Source organism: Lipotes vexillifer, unplaced genomic scaffold, assembly GCF_000442215.2.
Source record: "Lipotes vexillifer unplaced genomic scaffold, Lipotes_vexillifer_v1.1 scaffold46, whole genome shotgun sequence".
Classification (NCBI taxonomy): domain Eukaryota; kingdom Metazoa; phylum Chordata; class Mammalia; order Artiodactyla; family Lipotidae; genus Lipotes; species Lipotes vexillifer.
Window position 1 is genome coordinate 1,534,003 of NW_006799818.1, and position 18,651 is coordinate 1,552,653.

At 37.3% G+C, this 18,651-nt stretch overlaps 1 protein-coding gene across 6 annotated transcripts in view; it reads left to right on the forward strand.

Moving 5' to 3' along the window:
* The window catches only part of MME (membrane metalloendopeptidase), a 91,425-nt gene that overhangs the window by 70,164 nt on the left and 2,610 nt on the right, over positions 1-18,651 (forward strand). For all 6 annotated transcript variants that reach the window (XM_007471995.1, XM_007471994.1, XM_007471996.1 and 3 more), the window contains exons 18-22: positions 3,206-3,325; positions 5,029-5,162; positions 5,268-5,333; positions 8,301-8,396; positions 8,740-8,816. In XM_007471995.1, the coding sequence (XP_007472057.1) occupies positions 3,206-3,325; positions 5,029-5,162; positions 5,268-5,333; positions 8,301-8,396; positions 8,740-8,816 (493 nt within the window). The remainder of the gene's footprint in view (positions 1-3,205; positions 3,326-5,028; positions 5,163-5,267; positions 5,334-8,300; positions 8,397-8,739; positions 8,817-18,651) is intronic.

Here is an 18,651-nt window from a genome sequence, read left to right on the forward strand (position 1 = left end):
GCGGTTCAGAGAAAGGGAAAGTGTCATGCAAGAGGAGAAATATTTGACATGTGTACGTTTTCTCCTTAACAATTCATTTAAATCTCCAGAGTGGGGATTGTCTTAACTAAAAACAATTGAAGATCCAGATCTCTATCTTTCTTCTTGATAAAAGTGTATTTGTATGTCTATCTATACCTAGAGATATAACTTTTGCAGCACTGTCTTAATGAACTTGATATGATGTGCATTACAGAATTAGAATTGGTATAGAATAACATGTCTCATAAATGATCCTCCCACCTTCACACAAATACCCTAAGCTAGATCACATACAATTTCTAATGGGATTGGTCTTTTTATGTTATGGTGAAAAATAACTTGTTTTATTATTGTATAGGGAATTATTCATATTAGTAATTTTTACTGTTTAATTCAATTCCCACCACTTTTGTCATAACTCATAGTTACTCCATGGAGCTTTAGGAATCTTTCATGCCGTTAGGAAAGCTGTGCTTGAAAGTTTTGTCAAATGTTTCTCTGTAAGTTTCAGACACCACTCAATCATCCTATTAAACTTTCAAGTCATTTCCAAGGAAATGATCAAGTCATTTGGGAAGTCTTACTACTGCTGCATTCTCCTTTTTCATTAACAAGAAATTTTTTTTCAATTTTAGGAAATTTATGGATTATTTAGTATATTCAGTCTGGGTGATCTGTGACTACCTTGACATAATTAAATTTTCTAAACTTGTCTTAGTCATTCTTAGGAGTCTTATTTTCAGACTTGAGAATTAAGAGTAAATGTTTCTGAACATATTGCTATTTCATTTAATATAAAAACAATGTTTAATTTTTTCCACCAAAATTGAGTTTATCTGAATGCACTCTTGAGCTTTATATCAAAGATTCTAAAGTCGAATTGCTTGCAGCCTTAAAAAAATAAACCAGGGCAGTGAGGGGCTGGGGGTGGGTAGAAACAGCCTTTTGTTTCATGGACCAATGCCTTATTTAATTAACTAACTTGTTGACAATCATGAACATAAAAAATGCACAACTAAGCAGTTGGTTATTATCAAGAGTTGTGATGTGTACTAGTAACAGTGATAAGGCTAATGGGGAAAATCCTCATCATAGACATTTAGCTGACAGAGTAAAAGGAGAAATCATAATTTGCAAAGTTGAACTTGAAGACTAGTATTTAATATGAGCCATAAAAATCTTATCACTTGCCTGAGGAGTGGCATATCAGGGTATAATTAAAGCAGTAGGATCTTTACAGTTCATGTTTAGTCTTGATAGCACATTTCATAAGAGCATTTTATATAATGGATGGATTTTAATCAAAGTACATAGTGTGGGAGATAGTGTTCACTTTAAGTTAATAAAGTACTGCACACAATTTTTATACTTCAAGCTAAAAATAATTTCTTGGCACTGTTGATAGCTCAGGCAGCTACACGTGAGGTATAACGTTCATCAAAATTCTCCAAGGACAAAAGTTTTTTTTTTTGTAATTTTGAATGTTATGGCAACTTTCAAGATTTTTTTTAAAGATCTGGAGAGCACTTAAATTGCCCAGTGTATTTTAAAGTCTCCCCTGTAAATACCTAATATTTATCCCTGAAACCCTTGCAAGGTTATGTCATACCCCACCTGAATGGCAAAGAAACAACATTTGCTACTCTGTATTAACTAGGTCTTAAATTTCTTAAGGTCAGGGCCTTTCTCTTGTATTCTTGATATCCCATGTAGCAATGGCCCGGGGCTTTGCATGCATAGTAGGTGTTGAAACTAATGATTTTTTTTTTCGATTACAGAACATAATGCTTCAGTGGATACTAGAATTGTAGAACATGAAAGATACAATTACAAAACCATGGAAGTTATGAGGGAAGGGGAGAGTGTGGGGGAGGCGGAGAAATAGAAGACCATAGAGACAAAGGCCAGTAAGAAGAGGCTGTATCTAGTTAGGGAGCAACGATAAGCCATCAAAGGTGTTTTAGCAGAGGAGAGGTAATGACTACAGTGGCACTTTTATTGGCCAACAAGATAGGTTGAATTTAGGATAGATTGTAGTAGGGTGAGACTGGAAGTAAGAAGACCGATTAGGAAATTAAGTTCTTGAGGCAAGGAATGAGAGTGTGAACTAGGAAGGTGGCAGTAGGACTGATAGGAGGAGATAAACAGAAGAGATGCTACTGGAAAGAAGGTACATGACCTGATCTTTTCCTAAATAGATCATATGAGACTTTGTAAAAGAAAGGAGACATCGAAGATAGACAGAAAAATGTTCAGTTTGGGTGACTGAGACCCTTCACACGCTATTAGAAGAAATAATAAAGTCAGAGTGGTGGCTTCGAAGGGAAAATGATGAGTTTGGTGTCTGACACATGAAATTTAAATAGTGTGAGACACCTAAGTGTAGAAAGTTAGCAAGGTAAGACAGATGTCAGGGTAGACATAAAAATTACAGTTTGTTTATTTGCAAAGTCTTTAGGACACCGTAGGAAATTCGTTCATTCATTCATCATCATTGATTATTCATTTATTCAACACATTTCCTGAGCACCTGTTATGTTCCAGGCACCATCCAGTTTTAGGTGCTGGAGATAATGAACTGAGAATTCAAATGGACTCAAAAATAAACAAACACACGTATGTACAAACAAATCTGTGCTCTCAATGAGCTAATATTTGAGGTGCCATGGGGACAGACAAGAAAAAGAAGGACCAAACAACCATAAATACTCATACATGCCTTGATGAAAATAAATAAGTGTGGTGTAATTGGGGGATACTTTCGATTGAGTGGCTCTGTTTATTTACTAAGCTATTGTAGATGGATAAAATGTTAGACAAATTAAAAGTAATACTTCCATTATTAAGTAGCTATTTCTCCCAAATATTTGCAGTTGGGGAAAAGACCTGCATGAAGATGATAATTTTCCTTCACTCTAAACTCCTTACAGTGGGGAAACAATCTTAATAGATGTTACAAAGTCAATTATGATTATAAATCACAGATGTGGTGCCACTCTGGGATGAACTCTTTACTGTCATCAACAATAAAAGACCTGCATTTGTTTCTATCACAGAAGATTTTTGTACACAATTAAGTGAACCTGACATACTGGAAAACAGCTTAGCAGGCAAGAAGCCAACCCCAGGCCTGTCGTCACAGAATAAAACCACAAGTAGTCTTAACTGTCTACTTTCTTCATAGTCTTCCCAGCTGGCATTCTGCAGCCCCCGTTCTTCAGTGCCCAGCAGTCTAGCTCATTGAACTATGGGGGCATCGGCATGGTCATAGGACACGAAATCACCCATGGCTTCGATGACAATGGTAAAGTGCAATTGATGCTTTTCTTTGGCTGAGATATACCCTAGTAAACCTCATTAAGAGTTATTATAATTTATCAATACAAAAACACATTTATTCATCAGCATATCATTGGTCTAATAATGACCACACTTTTAGTGTTCCTTTTAAATTGTTGCTTAAGAAGATCAGTATTTTCTAATAGTGAGGTTAGCAATGTGTGCTTTTTACTCTGACAGAATAAAACAAATATTCACATTGAGAAAACATTGTGATATTTGTCAACACCAATGATAATGTTTGGTCTTATTTCATGATTGTTTATATCTTATCTCACTAGACTTTTAGAGGGCAGAGTCCATGTCTTAAAAATCAGATGTAAACTCAGAAAATAAGGTGCCCACAGGACTTTTAACTGCTTGTGGTCAGAGACATATTTTTTGCTGCATCTGACACCTACTACCTAGTTCAGGGCCTTGAAAACAGTAGGCAATTAAATGTTTACATGCTGCCCAAAATGCAAAATAGTTTTAGAAATGAAATTTGAGAGGAATAGAAGTAAGGATGTAAAATATGTAAAGAGGTAATAGTTGAAGTTATAACAAAGATCGATTCACAAGTGGAAAGAAAATAACAAGAGAACAGTAGAGGGAAAATAATGAAGCCTTAATGCAACTTTAGAGAGACAGAGGAAGAAAAGGAGACAGGAAGGACTTAACTGAGCTTCTGTTAACTCAAACTATACAACAAACTTCACAGGTAGGTATTAATACTATTTCCATTTTTCAAACAGAAAAATAGATGCACATAAGACTTGCTCAAAATTACAAAACTGGAAATTGGTGGAACCAGGATGTGGGTTCAGGTAGCTTGTCCTTATAGCCCTTTTCTTATTCACTACATCATAGATAACTGTTTAAAAGGTAATAAAATCAAGTATCAAACATATGACATATATAAATGCTGCTAAAGCTCAAAAGGGGAAAGATCAACGTAGTTAAGATTAGCAACGGGGAAGGGTTGGGCGGAAGGAATAGTTAGGGAGTTTGGGATTGACTTGTGCACACTGCTATATTTAAAATGGGTAACCAACAAGGACCTACTGTATAGCACAGGGGATTCTGCTCAATATTATATAACAACCTAAATAGGAAACGAATTTGAAAAAGAATAGATAGATGTATAACTGGATCACTTTGCTGTACACCTGAAACTATCACAACATTGTTAATCAACTATACTCCAATATAAGATAAAAAGTAAAAAACAATTAGCAAGAAAGCTCCAGGAGAAAAGGTGACTTTTTCTTTGTACTTGAAGTATAGCAAAACTATGGGTCTGCAATGTCTAACGAAATGAATGCCAGAGTGAAATATTGACATCTTTACAATCTCAAAACATCAAATTAAACAGATTTGGTTCAGGTGAAAACCATCCAACAGAAGCAAGTCTTGATTTCAGGAGTGTTTGTCTGGTGGCCTTGGCTGAGACATCAACAGCCAAGTGGGTGACATACCTGGATTAATACTAAGGCATATCAGCAAAGAGAGTCCCAGCAGCTGGGGGTTCATCAATTCTGGGTGAGAAAGCAGAACAGTTTATCTCATCATTTGTCCAGTTTAATGTTCTCTCACATACTGGTATTTCAGTCCTTGCACTTTGAATTAAAGATATCTTATTGCAATTGTAATAAGTTCCCATTTTAGTTAAATAAATATATATTCCAGGCAGAAACTTTAACAAGGATGGAGACCTCGTTGACTGGTGGACTCAACAGTCTGCAAATAATTTTAAAGACCAATCCCAATGCATGGTGTACCAGTATGGAAACTTCTCCTGGGACCTAGCAGGTGGACAGCATGTATGTCATCAGCATTCTCTTGAAAAGTTATATTCAATTTTAAGTGAATTATTCATGCTTTCTTAACATAGTTAAGGGTCTTTAAGTGTCTTTTTTTTTTAACAGCTCAATGGAATTAACACACTAGGAGAAAACATTGCTGATAATGGTGGTATTGGCCAAGCATACAGAGTGAGTAATAATATTTTCTTCCCCTTTTAGTGATTGGAGTGTATATTGATCATATTTAATCACTCATTTAAAGCCTTTTGCAAAAGACATATAATGTAAGCAATAAATGGATGACTAGAAAATGGAAAATTCACAAGGAGAAAAGGGATTGTAAATATGCTAACCAGAAGGGGCAATACAGTTGATATGATTGAGCTGAATACCAGTCTCTAAGCTTTGAAGAAGCCAAGGAGAAAAGGAAACACAGAATATTTTAATGATAGAATTGAGATAAGCAAGTTCCACAGAGAAGGCGATATGTTTCTAAGAAATAACCTCTGAAATAGTTTTTTTAGAAAAGTTAGTATATAGAAAGGTTTATTTCAGAGTCATTGATTGATGTACTGAGCATGACCCTCAGTCTCATGGCAGATGAAGCAGTATTTGGGAACAATAATCAGCATAAACCACAGGCATAATATTAAACTACAGTCCATTACAATGATAGTGAGGGACTGAAGTGATATGGTCCCAGCATGTGGCCTTGTAATGGTGTAAGCCATTAGACTCAGAGGAGTGTATTGTTGGAGCATCCCTTAGAATCTCATTTGGGCTTCCCTTCATTCTTAACATTCGACGATACTTTCTGAGGGCTTTACTATGTGTTTGGCACTTGGTACTGGAGATCCAGCTTCGCACCCTCCATAAAATATGCCATTATTTGATGATTTGAACAAGGATTAAAGATGGTCTAGTGGATACTGTGTGCACAAGAAAAAGTAGGGGTTTTCACAAAACAGTGGAGGAATAATGGTCTTGGAAGCAGCAAGGAGTGAGCATGATTTTGAGTTGTTTTCCCAAAGCTGAGGTAGCCCACATGTGGGAGAAAAAACAGAGTCCACTTGAGAGGATACAGGGGACAAGGTGTCCACAGGATAGAATCAGGCTACTGACATAAAGATGGATGGAATATTCATTGGAGTGGGGGAGGATATAGGGTTATTTGTTCTCCATGGAGATGTTTGGGTTGGAGGGGAGGAGGGAATTATCAGAACAATGCAGGAGAGTTGACTGGTGGGGCCTGTGACTTGGCAGTGACCCTGGATGATCAAAGTGTGAGGCTTGGGAGATTAATCTGGCTGCAAAGTTTCCAAAAGAATGAGTTCCAGCCAAGTCCTGGGAGATGGTAGATTACTGCTTCTTTGAATACTTGGAAATTTTTTTACTGGATGCCAGACATTGTGCATTTTACCTTTTTGGGTGGTGGATATTTTTGTTTTCCTCTAAATATTCTTGAGCTTTATTCTAGGATGCCATTAAATTCCTCAGAAATGGCTTGGTCCTTTTAGATCTTGCTTTTACAATTTGTTAGGCATGTCTGGGGTAGTGCTCAGTATAGGGGTAATTATTCTTCACTGCTGAGGCAAGAACCTACAGTGTGAATCTTTCGTTCTTGTCTTGTGAGATACCAGACGTTTTTATCTCTAATCCTTTTCTGTAGTTCCTTCCCTAGCCTTGGGTAGTTTGCTCACATGCATACTCAGGTACTCAGCTGAATACCTGAGGGGCCATGGATCTCTGAGAGTCTCTTTCTCTGTAGCTTTCTCCTCTTCATTACCCTTTCCTTGGTGTTCCTGAATTCTCAGCACCTTCTCCTCACCCTTTCAAGGAGTCCGCCAGGCTCCCACTGGGGTTTCCTGCTCTGTTTTATGGCCTGGAAATGCTCAAGTCAAAAAGCTGGGGGCAATCGTAAGGCTCCTCCTATTTGTTTACCATCTCCCAGAGATGACTTTCCTTTTTGCCTGACGTCTAGTGTCATGCAAACCATTGTTTAATATATTTTGTCTATCATTTGGTCGTTTCAGTGGGAGGGTAAATTCAGTCCCTGTCACTCCATCTTGCCTGGAAGTGGAAGGCATTGGGCCTTTTAAACTCCGTGGTGATTCTAATACGCAACCAGATTGAGAATCACTGCTGTAAAAATTCGGCCTGAGTCTGGGTTAAGGGTACTTGCATGGAGATCCTCATGTAGAACAAGTACAGGTTTATAATAATGAAGCAAATTACGATTGTACAAATATGTTATTAGACATGAAATCTTGACGTGTAATGCTCCCTGCTAGATTATGAGCTCCCTAAGAGGAGTAGACTCAAGTCTTTCCCATATCCTCAGCATCTTTGCACATTACAGACGCAATAAATCTATGTTGATGGCAAGTAAGAAGAAAAGAAATATATCTTCTGTGTATCTAATATCACCTTTCTTTGTATTAAACTGAAACTAACACATCTCAGAAAGTTTGTTGTCAATCCTTTTCTTAAGTGTATTTAGTAGAGGAAAACTACATTTTTCAATAGTGTCTATAGATCCTTAAGAATTAAGAAAATTTCCTGATGTTCAAGTAATCTAAATTCCTTTTTCTTAATTTGACTGAGGTTCAATCTATTTTGCCCTGTCTTCAGGGGGCCATAATAATTGCACATCCTTATTCTTAGAATCATAGGGTGCTAGGCCTCTAAGGGCTGTTGAGAGACTCCCTTGACTTTGGTCAGGAATCACTCATATGAAGTCTGGTGTGAGTCTCTTTTGCTGAGAGTAGTAACCAGGCCAAGTACAGCAATTACAGACTCCATTGGCAATCTTTTCTTCCAACTGGCTAGACTCACCCATCTATATAACAACATTTAGATACGTTTTTCATCACTATTTAAGTCATCCATTCATTCAGCTAACATTTGCTGATCATCTGACATATGCTAGGCTTTTATCATCTGTTAGTCATTAATCTTGTTCTTTTCAGAGCATGTGTAAGTAAATTCTAGTTTTCTTTCTAATCCATTAAATACTTGTAGGTTGCCATAACTAAATATATTATTATGGTGATTCTGATATAAAAGGTTAATTACTTGGTTACATGATCTTTGCATAGATTTATATATAAATTTGGAAATTATAAACATCGTGTTTCTCTTTCATTAACTGCCTAGGCCTATCAAAATTATGTTAAAAAGCATGGTGAAGAAAAATTACTTCCTGGACTTGACCTAAATCACAAACAACTGTTCTTCTTGAATTTTGCCCAGGTATTGTATCTTTCTTGATTGATAGATATGAAAATCATCCTGAGTTATAATTTCATAGTAAGTTAGATATTGCATACTGAGTTTTCTCGTTTTAATCAATTGTGGCAGAGCATTTGATTGACTAACTTTCATTGTGTGTAACAGACCGTCAGACCGTATTAATGATAATTATGTTCCTGGCTGCCTATTATTGAACATTATTTGAAGAGTAATTGGTTGAGGAATGCAGAATTCCAATTTCATTTTTGCGATAGGAAGTTTGCTTGTCCTCCAGATTGCCCAAACAAATAATCCTTGATGGAACCTAAGTATGCTGCCTTCTTTTTTCTATTTCTGTCCCTAGGTGTGGTGTGGGACCTATAGGCCAGAGTATGCAGTCAACTCCATTAAAACAGATGTGCACAGTCCAGGCAATTTTAGGTGCGTGGTTATGAATATCTGTTGAGGTGCTCCAATATTGGTTCCATTATTTCAAATTTGGAGGGTTTTTTCTAACTCGATGATTCTGTAAATTTGGAAATCCAGTACTTTTCTTTTTCCTTCTTTTTTTTTTCTTTTTTCTTTTTGAGGGTCTCAGAAAGGAGTAACAGAACACTTCAAGATAAATGTCATGTTTACACAAGCATAGCCGTGCCTGCTGTTATCCTCAGAATATATGTGACCTAGGTCCAGTGCTTGATGAATTCCAACAAAGATGTCACCTCAGAAGAGTGGCTCTATTTAAAGCTGGAGAGACATTTCTAAGAGGTTGCAAAAGGCTTAGGCCTAGAACCAATGAGTAGCTGTTCCAAAGAAAGATTTCCATTCAACACAGAGAGAAACTTTCCAGTAATTAGAGGTCCCAACCTCTAATATCTTTGGAGCAGAGTTATCCCCAAAGCTCCAGGAGAGAGTACCATGAAGGAGAGATCAGAGAACAATCTGCTAGGGATGCTGGAGAAAAATTCTGTGCAGAGTGGAAAGTTGAGTTATAAGATATCTAAAATCCATCCCAAATCAAAAAACCTAAGAGTATACTGGATTGAAAGAGAATCAACCAACCTGCATTTGAATGTCAGATTCTAGACCCCCACGTATCTATATTTTAGGACTGAATTCCTAACTCCTACCTCTTCTGCAGGCACTAAAATCTTCATCACTGATTCATTGATCAACAGCAGCACCTCTCAGGAGTGTGTGAAAAACCAGTTAACAATTTTGTAGGTTTGTTGGAAAACAGAGTTTGAGAACAAAAGAAAACTAATGGGCCAATTTTAAAAGATCTTCCTAAAATAGATATGAACATACTGCCCAGATTATTCACTCCTGGGGAAAAAACTCATGCAATTGTGAAACAATAAAATAGCACATTTAAAATTAAAGAATTTACTCAGCTTGTTCTAGTATCATCATCATCATCATTTGGTGTTTGCCTTAGCAGTTTTTTCAAAATTCATTCACTCAACAATTGATTATTGTACGCCTATTATACGTATAGTGCAAGCTAAATTTAGTCTTGCTAGGATATACAAATTAGCTTCTTTTTCGGTAATGAGCAACGAAAGTCCCTGGATCAATTGTCATTATGGGTTTGTAACTTTTAGTTTTAATTTTTCTTTTCTTTTCTTTTTAAAATTTTTCTTCCAGTTTTATTGAGATAATTAACCTACAGCACTGTATAAGTTTAAGAGGTACAGCATAAGGGTTTGACTTGCATACATCATGAAGTGATTACCATAATAACTTGATTGAACAGCCATTATCTCATATAGATACAAAATTAGACGAAAAAAACTTTTTTTCTTTGTAATGAGAACTCATAGGTTTTACTCTCTTAACTGTCATATATAACATACAGCAGTGTTAATTATATGTATCATGTCGTATATTACATCCCTGGTGCTTATTTGTCTTGTAACTGGAAGTTTGTACCTTAGGTTTGTACCTTTTGACTACCTTTATCCAATTCCCCTCCTCCCCACCTCCCACCTCTGGTAACCACAAATCTGATAGCATTTTCTCTGAGTGTATTTGTTTGCTTTTGAGTATAATTGACTTACAACACCATGTTAATTCCTGGTGTACAACAATGATTCAATAGCTTTAGTTTTTTAAAGTTGTCTTTTTCCTTACTAAAGTTTCAGAGGTTAAGATCTAACAATCTGAGGATAACAGAGTATTTATAAGCTCACACAAATGACCATAACAATCTAATCTGTCAAAGCTCTGCCCTACATATCCTCATGAACCAAAACATATATCCATAAAAAGCCTAGGTGAATTTAAGTAATATTAATATAGTACCTTCTACATCTGGCATCCTCAGAGAACAAGAGGTGGCACATTAATTTTTGACAGCTAACATTTGTCTCTTGAGTATTAACATTTTTATCTTAACCCGTGGATTAAAATTTCTCTGTTTAAAATAACTTTTCTAACTTCCTGCCTTATTAACACAGTATCCTGAAGAAAACCTAAGTTTTCTTTTTTTGATGACACAGACTTCTGTTATGACTATTACTTATAGTTTCACTGTTTATTAGGTTAGTGAAAGCCTCAGAAGGTATAACATGTGGAGTTATTTATTCCTACACTACAGAGCCATTAATGGTGATTTTCTTGACTTTTCAGTTTAGTTTGTTATTAGAGTTTTTCTATTTGTTTGTCTCTTCCCTGGTTCTCTTTCTTGTTAAGGTATTGCCTGCATTCAGCTGTGCCATTCCTCCATTCCAATTAGCTCAGAAAACATATCATTATACTTTATGGTAAAAAATGAATGCAAGCTTTGAAGTAAGAAACCCTTGAGTTCCATCAATGGCTCTGCCGTTTATGAGCTATTCCTTAACCTCTGGGTCTCAATTTCTTGATATATAAAGTGAGGATTAAATTATCATGAGAGCTGCTAGGAGGATTAATGTTAATATATATGAAGTGCCTATTACATATATGTGTTTGAAAATTAGTACTTGAATTACTTTTACATGAGAGAGATACGAACAGGATAAGAGTTCCTATGAATAAAGTATGTGGATTTTGCAACATTCCATATTAGCTGACAGTTAAGGGCTTTTTTTTTTTTTCGCCTCATTTCTTATGTCTGCACAGCTCAGAATGTCAGTAACTGATCACTGGTTAAGTGATCATGTAGGTAAATATGTAATTGTTTTCTACCCCCAATTTTAAATTGAAAAAAGTATTTTATTAGAAATATGTAGAATTATTTGTAACTTTTATTTTCTTTGTTCTGGTCCAAAAGATGCCTCTTTGACTGTTTTTCATTCATAATAAGAGAAGTATGTGTTGATTTTTTAAAAGGGTAAATGGAATGCCAACCTTCTGTCAAGGAAATTATTATTTTCTCTGGATGTAAAGGGATTTCCTTGGCAAAAGGTTGAGGTCACACTTAGTTTTGGAAACAGGCTGCTTCCTGGCTGTACAAAGTAAAACACTTTTTTTTTTTTTTTTTTACATTTTTTTAAAGAACCTTAAAAACTAATAGACACTGAGTTGCTATTGAAAAAATTGTGCATGGTGGTTTCTGTAGAAACATTTCTGAAACAAAGGGCGATTTTGTAACCTTATGCTTAAATAACCACAGTATCAAAAGCAAAAGGCAAAGTATAACTGTAAAGAATCTATAAAACCATATAAAGCTGAATCTATAAAACCATGTTAGGTCTAAGCTATAATTATTTTATTCTTCCTAACTAGAGTTTTTTGTACGTTAAAATAAACTTCTAAAACTTTAGTATTTAAAGCAAAGCCATTTCCTTATGATATTCTAGAAATTTAAATGACTTCATTTTGGAAATCCAGCTTCTGTTAGCTGTCTACAGTCACTTCAGGGAACGGTTGTTATGATAATATTTACTATATGATCTATAAATGTGTTTCTAAAGTTATTCAGGTATAATATTTCTTTTTTTAACATCTTTATTGGAGTATAATTGCTTTACAGTGGTGTGTTAGTTTCTGCTTTATAACAAAGTGAATCAGTTATACATATACATATGTTCCCATATCTCTTCCCTCTTGCGTCTCCCTCCCTCCCAGCCTCCCTATCCCACCCCTCTAGGTGGTCACAAAGCACCGAGCTGATCTCCCTGTGCTATGCGGCTGCTTCCCACTAGCTATCTATTTTACATTTGGTAGTGTATATATGTCCATGCCACTCTCTCGCTTTGTCACAGCTTACCCTTCCCCATCCCCACGTCCTCAAGTCTATTCTCTACGTCTGCGTCTTTATTCCTTTACGGCCCCAGGTTCCTCATGACCATTTTTTTTATTCCATATCTATGTGTTAGCATACAGTATTTGTTTTTCTCTTTCTGACTTACTTCACTCTGTATGACAGACTCTAGGTCCATCCACCTCACTACAAATAACTCAATTTCATTTCTTTTTATGGCTGAGTAATATTCCATCTTCCATAAAGAAGATGTGCCACATCTTCTTTATCCATTCATCTGTCGATGGACACTTGCGTTGCTTCCATGTCCTGGCTATTGTAAATAGAGCTGCAATGAACATTGTGGCACATGACTTTTTTTTTTTTTTAATATGTGGTCTTAATTAATTAATTATTTATTTATTTTTGGCTGTGTTGGGTCTTCGTTTCTGTGCGAGGGCTTTCTCTAGTTGCGGCAAGTGGGGGCCACTCTTCATCGTCGTGTGCAGGCCTCTCACTATCACGGCCTCTCTTGTTGCAGAGCACAGGCTCCAGACGCACAGGCTCAGTAGTTGTGGCTCACGGGCCCAGTTGCTCCTTGGCATGTGGGATCTTCCCAGACCAGGGCTCGAACCCGTGTCCCCTGCATTGGCAGGCAGATTCTCAACCACTGCATCACCAGGGAAGCCCACTTGACTCTTTTTGAATTATTGTTTTCTCAGGGCATATGACCAGTAGTGGGATTGCTGGGTGGTATGGTAGTTCTATTTTTAGTTTTTTAAGGAACCTCCATACTGTTCTCCATAGTGGCTGTATCAATGTACATTCGCACCAACAGTGCAAGAGGGTTCCCTTTTCTCCACACCCTCTCCAGCATTTATTGTTTGTAGATTTTTTGATGATGGCCATTCTGACTGGTGTGAGGTGATACCTCATTGTAGTTTTGATTTGCATTTCTCTAATGATTAGTGATGTTGAGCATTCTTTCATGGGTTTGTTGGCAATCTGTATATCTTCTCTGGAAAAATGTCTGTTTAGGTCTTCTACCCATTTTTGGATTGGGCTGTTTGTTTGTTTGATATTGAGCTGCATGAGCTGCTTGTAAATTTTGGAGATTAGTCCTCTGTCAGTTGCTTCATTTGCAAATATTTTCTCCCATTCTGTAGGTTGTCTTTTCATTTTGTTTATGGTTTCCTTTGCTGTGCAAAAGCTTTTAAGTTTCATTAGGTTCCATTTGTTTATTTTTGTTTTTATTTCCATTTCTCTAGGAGGTGGGTCAAAAAGGATCTTGCTGTGATTTATGTCATACAGTGTTCTGCCTATGTTTTCCTCTAAGAGTTTGATAGTGTCTGGCCTTACTTGGGTCTTTAATCCATTTTGAGTTTATCTTTGTGTATGGTGTTAGGGAGTTTTCTAATTTCATTCTTTTACATGTAGCTGTCCAGTTTTCCCAGCACCACTTATTGAAGAGACTGTCTTTTCTCCATTGTATATTCTTGCCTCCTTTATCAAGAATAAGGTGACCAGCGGTGCGTGCGTTTATCTCTGGGCTTTCTATCCTGTTTCCTTCATCTATATTTCTGTTTCTGTGCCAGTACCATACTGTCTTGACTACTGTAGCTTTGTAGTATAGTCTGAAGTCCGGGAGCCTGATTCCTCCAGCTCCATTTTTATTCCTCAAGATTGCTTTGGCTATTTGGGGTCCTTTGTGTTTCCATACAAATTGTGAAATTTTTTGTTCTAGTTCTGTGAAAAATGTCATTGGTAGTTTGATAGGGATTGCATTGAATCTGTAGATTGCTTTGGATTGTATAGTCATTTTCACAATGTTGATTCTTCTAATCCAAGAACATGGCACATCTCTCCATCTGTTTGTATCATCTTTAGTTTCCTTCATCAGGGTCTTATAGTTTTCTGCATACAGGTCTTTTGTCTCCTTCAGTAGGCTTATTCCTAGGTATTTTATTCTTTTTGTTGCAATGGTAAATGGGAGTGTTTCCTTAATTTCTCTTTCAGATTTTTCATCATTAGTGTTTAGGAATGCAAGAGATTTCTGTGCATTAATTTTGTATCCTGCTACTTTACCAAATTCATTGATTAGTTCTAGGAGTTTTCTGGTAGCATCTTTAGGATTCTCTATGTATAGTATCATGTCATCTGCAAGCAGTGACAGCTTACCTTCTTCTTTACCGATTTGTATTGCTTTTATTTCTTTTTCTTCTCTGATTGCTGTGGCTAAGACTTCCAAAAGTATGTTGAATAATAGTGGTGAGAGTGGACAACCTTGTCTTGTTCCTGATCTTAGAGGAAATGGTTTCAGCTTTTCACCATTGAGAATGATGTTGGCTGTGGGTTTGTTGTATACGGCCTTTATTATGTTGAGGTAAGTTCCCTCTATGCCTACTTTCTGGAGGGATCTTATCATAAATGGGTGTTGAATTTTGTCGAAAGATTTTTCTGCATCTATTGAGATGATCATATGGTTTTCCTCCTTCAGTTTGTTAATATGGTGTATAACTGACTGATTTGCATATATTGAAGAATCCTTGCATTCCTGGGATAAACCCCACTTGATCATGGCGTATAGATATAATATTTCTGTATAAGATATAAGGGTTTGATCATTTTTTTAAATAAATAAATTTATTCATTTATTTTTATTTTTGGCTGCATTGAGTCTTTGTTGCTGTGTGCTGGCTTTCTCTAGTTGCGGCGAGTGGGGGCTGCTCTTCGTTGCAGTACGCGGGCTGCTCTTCATTGCGGTGGGCAGGCTTCTCATCATGCTGGCTTCTCTTGTTGTGGAGCACGAGCTCTACACATGCAGTCTTCCATAGTTGTGTCATGAGGGCTCAGTAGCTGTGGCTCATGGGCTCTAGAGTGTAGGCTCAGTAGTTGTGGCGCACAGGCTTAGTTGCTCTGCCGCATGTTGGATCTTCCCGGACTAGGGTTCGAACCCATGTCTCCTGCCTTGGCAGGCAGATTCTTACCCACTGCGCCACCAGGGAAGTCCCTGATAATTTTTTAAAGTAAGTCCAAATAGACAAAGTGATATCAATGTCTGCTACCTAAATAGTATGGTGCTAATTTAGATACCTATATTGCTTGAGATCATCTTCCAGTCAGAATAAAGGACACTTTATAGAACCTGCGCCACTAATAATGCTAGAAATGTTTTCCACAGCTTAATATCTAATACTTTTAAAAAAATATTCTTTCTAGTGTTTTATTTAGACATTTTTAAGTAATATGGCTATTTTGTTCCGTATTATTCTATGATTTAGCATGCCTAAGCTAAACCCTCTTTGAAATACTGATGTTTCCTCCATTTACCTTAAATATTAGCATTGGTTTCTGACATTTTATAAATGGTGTGGATTTTGGTGGGCCTTGTAGAATTTCTATTAGCACTTATTAATCTTTAGCCCATACCTGGCAATCTATTCCGGCATTTATTTCTTCATGAATTTATAGAGGAACATGTGTAGACCAATGTGACCTTACTTTAAAAGAATCCTGAACATCAGTTAATGATAAAAATTGGACAGTTTACTCATGAATGAAGCTGGTTAACCTTGTAGCCTAGTTGTTTATTTAAGAGACGTAGCAAAAGATTGTCAGAGAACTCATTAATTGTAAAAAGCTCATTCAGTAATGAAAAAGAAAAAAAACAGTTAAATTCAAGCAGGAGTAGTCAGATATAAAGTTCATTGTTGGTTACATGATGTTCAGCTCCACATATCTTAGGTATTTTCAATACAAGTGATTATTTGCCATGGGAATAAATAGCAGTAGTATGATAAAACAGCAGCAGTATATATTTTATATATTAAAGTAAAAATTTCAAGTAACTTACTTTAGGAAATAATCAATAAAAACTTTTATTATATTCTGTTATTATAAACACAACACAAAAACTACATAGTTTTCATACAGCATGAAATTCATTTAAAAGATCCCACTCTTAGTGAAGGGATTCACTTTAATAATGTATTCACATTTTGAAATAGATTATGTCATCCATCCAAAGATTTGATGTTATAAACAACCAAACACTAATTAGAGTCCTAGGAAAATAAGTGAAGCCCTGGTACATTGTTGACCTAATTATTCAGAATCATATTATCTAAATGGAAGTTTATGGATGGAAAGAGAGGTGCTGGAATGGAGACAGAGGGCTGAGTGTGCATTAGTTTGGGTGTTGCTCCATGGCCAAATCCCAGTGGTGTCTTGTGAAGACTTTCTTGTTTTAAGGTTTGTGTGTTTTTTTTAATTTCTTTAATATTTTTAAGAGAAATGTAGAATTAAGTCTTGGGTTTGGACATTTTTACTGAAGTACTTATCTCCATATGGTGATAGCTAAGACAACAATCCCTTGAAAAAATGTTAATAAAGTAAAAAACAAAAAAAAAGCAGCTCTTTCAGCCAACGACCCTCAAATGCTTACCCTGTCCATCAGGGAGCTTGCTCCCCAGCTAGAGGAACAGTCAGACCACCAGAATACTGTCCCTCAGCCAGTGTATAGGGCTTCCTAATGCAGGAAGAGGATCAGATTAAATGAATCAAAGCACCTCTGTAACTCAGAGTCTGTGAGCCTAGAACCTTAAAGGAGCTAATATAAATCCCCGATGCCTAAAATCTTTATATTCTTACATATATGATCACTTTGACCATGTATCAAGTGAACTTGTTCGAACTTGCAGGTGTAAGAAATGACACATTATTATTATTATTAATCAAATTAATTCAAACTCTAGGCTCCCACCCTAAGCCAAGAGGTGAGAAATTTGATTTCAGTCATTTTCAGTGTACTCCTTTCTAGGGTTATACTGGAATCCAAAGGCATCTCATGAGCCTTGAAATTAGGGAATAACCTCCTTTCCTAGCCTGCGACGGGTGCTGACATCCTTGCAGTCTGATCGCCCTATCTGAAGTCGGGTGGCTCCATTTCCTTCCATTGGTCACGGTCAAGGGAGGCAAGAACTGCCCCTCTGGACGTTCAGCCTCCTCGACAGCCACGTACCATCCTATCAGAAGTCCTCTCGGGGCCCTGCTCTCAGTGACAGGCACGTCCTTGTCATTCATATAACCTGCCTTTACTGGGCCCCTCTTCAGTCTTGGGGAGGCCAGTCTTCTCCCTCTCCAGCCAGTGGACGAATAGACATAAATTCGTCTGCTCTACCCTCCCCAACTTCAACCCCCAGCCCTTCATACCAGAGAGATTCCTTTCCATCTTTAAGACTCCTCTAGGAGTCCTCAAAAACATACAACCAAAAAAGCTTTCCTCCCTGAAGGATAGGGGGGTTTGAGAAATAGCTGATGTAGTGATGGGTGACACAGTAGGAAGGAGAACTTTTAGAAATTCGACGTGGAATGGAGATAGGGAAAGGAAATGCTTTCTTCCTCTCTCTGGTTGGTCCACAGTAGCAAATAAACCAAAAACACTGAGCAGTATTTTTCTTCGTAATGCCCTGTTACTCTCTGCATATAATCACCATGGCCAGGTGACGGGCTCATTCATTATTTCCGGAGTCCTGCAACAAGCAAAGCACTGTGCTGGTCTTTGGTGGTGCAGCGTGGAACAAGGTATACACAGTATTTTGTCCTCATAGAGATTATAGTGTAGAGAGTATGTCGGGAAGTAAAGAAGGAGAGAAAAATCATTGCACATCGTGATAAGTGCTGTGGCAGGCTAGCACAGGTGGGAGAGACTCACGTGGACTGTATTCCAAGACCTCTGAGGAGGTGTGTTGAAGCAGGGGCATGAAGGCTGAGAAGGAGTTAGCCGTGTAGGCACTAGGGGGTAACTTTGCAGGCAGTGTGGTTGGCAGGAACAGCAGCTCCAGAAGAGGTCAAGAGCTTGGCGAGTTTGCATAATGGAAAGTGAATCTGTGTAGTTTGAGCTTCATGAGGAACAGGAGGAGAGACAGACCATGAGGAGGCCTGGAAGGTAGGCTGGAGCCATAAGGACGCTGGAGACCGTGGAGAGGCGTTTGAATATCCTTCAAGCCCCTGGAGGGTTTTAAGTAAGAGAATGACTGAACTTGATTTAAATTTTAAAGCTCACTCTGACTGCTGTGTGGAGAAGGGGTCAGAGGGGAGAGAAACGCT